General features: G+C 43.7%; 1 protein-coding gene across 1 annotated transcript in view; it reads right to left on the bottom strand.

Annotated features, from left to right (window-relative positions):
* The window catches only part of nupr1b (nuclear protein 1b), a gene marked incomplete at its 5' end in the record, with an annotated part of 1,578 nt that extends 1,220 nt beyond the window's left edge, over positions 1-358 (bottom strand). Inside the window, 2 exon segments of the mRNA XM_024262202.1 lie at positions 33-168; positions 246-358. Coding sequence (XP_024117970.1) covers positions 41-168; positions 246-358 — 241 coding nt within the window.
* Positions 359-1,785: the final 1,427 nt, after the last annotated feature.

Genomic DNA, 1,785 nt, shown 5'->3' with positions numbered 1-1,785 from the left:
GTTCGGGCTGGAGTTCGGTTCGGTACCGGTACCTCAGCGGTCACGCCTTCGCCTTCTTCTCGCTGTTCTGCAGTTTCTCCGCGATCTTGCGCTCGTGCCCGCCCGGGTTGGGCCGGTTCGTGTTCTCGCTGGCCTCCTTCTTGGTTCTGCCTTTGCGGGCCGAACCCTCTGTAACACAAACACAGCTCAGACCCGCAGCCCGAACCGGAGCCGGTGGGGGGATGGGGGCTGCCGCGGCTCCTCACCCACGTATTTGTCCGTCAGGTTGTAGTACTCGTACTCGTCGAAGTGCTGCTCCTCGAAGCGGGAGGGCTTCAGGTTCTTCACGTCGACGTGGCTCATGGCGGCGGTTCGGCGGTTCGGCGGCTCGGGCTCGGGCTCTGCTGCTGCTGCTTCGGCTCTTCTCGGATTCTTCCGGAACTTCTGCTTTCGGAGGGTTTTTAAAGAGTTTGGGCCCCTGCCCCGCCCCCTTACGTCATCAAGTTGCATCAGCAGAAGCACGTGCTGCACGTTCACTGTAAACAAGCTGGAAAAACACCAAGAAAAAAACGTTTAGAAGTTCTAGTTTTTACTCTTTTTCCTTCAAGTTCTGCATATGTTTAAATCATAAACATTAATGACTCATTCAGGAGAAATAATGGAAAGTGTTGATCTACTGTCGCAGGTTTTACTCTCATCTGAATGGTGTTTTATCAAAGTTAACAACGTCTTTTTAAGTTCCTTTTGACTTTTTATCTCTGTCATAAATCTATAATAAACTCAACATTTCCTCCCAAACGTGTGAGACTGATACACTGCACTTCCACAAACTTTTAACTTTTCTTTTCCTTTTTATTTTATTTTATACATTTACCTTCTTTAGGTATTTTTGTTAAAGTTATTAAGTTCGTTGTTTTTCCTCTTTAACTGAAGCCAAACTCAAATTTACAGACAGAAAAATCATCCTGTCATTTCTATGACGGATTTTCAAGGATTTCTTTGTAACTTTTGGGTTTTTTTTCTCAACTCAACTCAGCTTTATTTATATAGCACTTTCACAGGACACGCAGCTAAAACAAAGTGCTGAACACCAAAGACATAAAAGGCAGTCACACTAAGACAAGATAAACAGGTAAATACAAACAATACAAATCTTAAATAAGATAATAAAAGCAGTAAAATAATGATAATTGTGTCTAATTGTGTCTGCTGCTTTAATAAACTTCTTGCTCTGGAAATTTGTATTTGATAATCTAACTTTCCATCACGTCTGAACTTTAATCCGGGGTTAGTTTGTGAACTTTTAACTCAACAGTTTTATCTCTGTGTCATTCTAACCTCATCAAGTCAACATTTCATGTTTTTCAGCCTCATGTTGTAATTTTGAAGTTTTCAAAGCTGCTCTGCTTGTTGATCCATAAAAATGTCGTTTCCTAAAGTTTTCTAAAGACATTTTCATTGCAGACTCCGGTTCTTGGACTTTCATCGCTGGGATGTGTCCCGGGACCCGAGCAGGCCGGGTGCAGCAGGTCCGGCTCTTATCCTGTTCACGAGCAGCTGCACCGCCTGACCTCATTCTCAGGCTGCAGTCACCTGTGCAGAGCTCACCTGGCCTGAAGCAGACTGGAACCGGCTTCAGTTTTGATCCCTTTAGCTCAATATTTATTCAGACTCGTTAGAAACGTAGATGTTTTTGTTTTGAAGCACAGACATGAACTTTAATTGAACAGATTCATGAAGACGATAGAAGAAACTGATAACGTTTGTAGTTTATCAGGCTGCACTCAGGTGTGCAAACTCCAGCCT

Source organism: Oryzias melastigma, linkage group LG17, assembly GCF_002922805.2.
Source record: "Oryzias melastigma strain HK-1 linkage group LG17, ASM292280v2, whole genome shotgun sequence".
In the NCBI taxonomy this organism is placed as follows: domain Eukaryota; kingdom Metazoa; phylum Chordata; class Actinopteri; order Beloniformes; family Adrianichthyidae; genus Oryzias; species Oryzias melastigma.
This window is presented reverse-complemented; position numbering and strand designations above follow the sequence as displayed.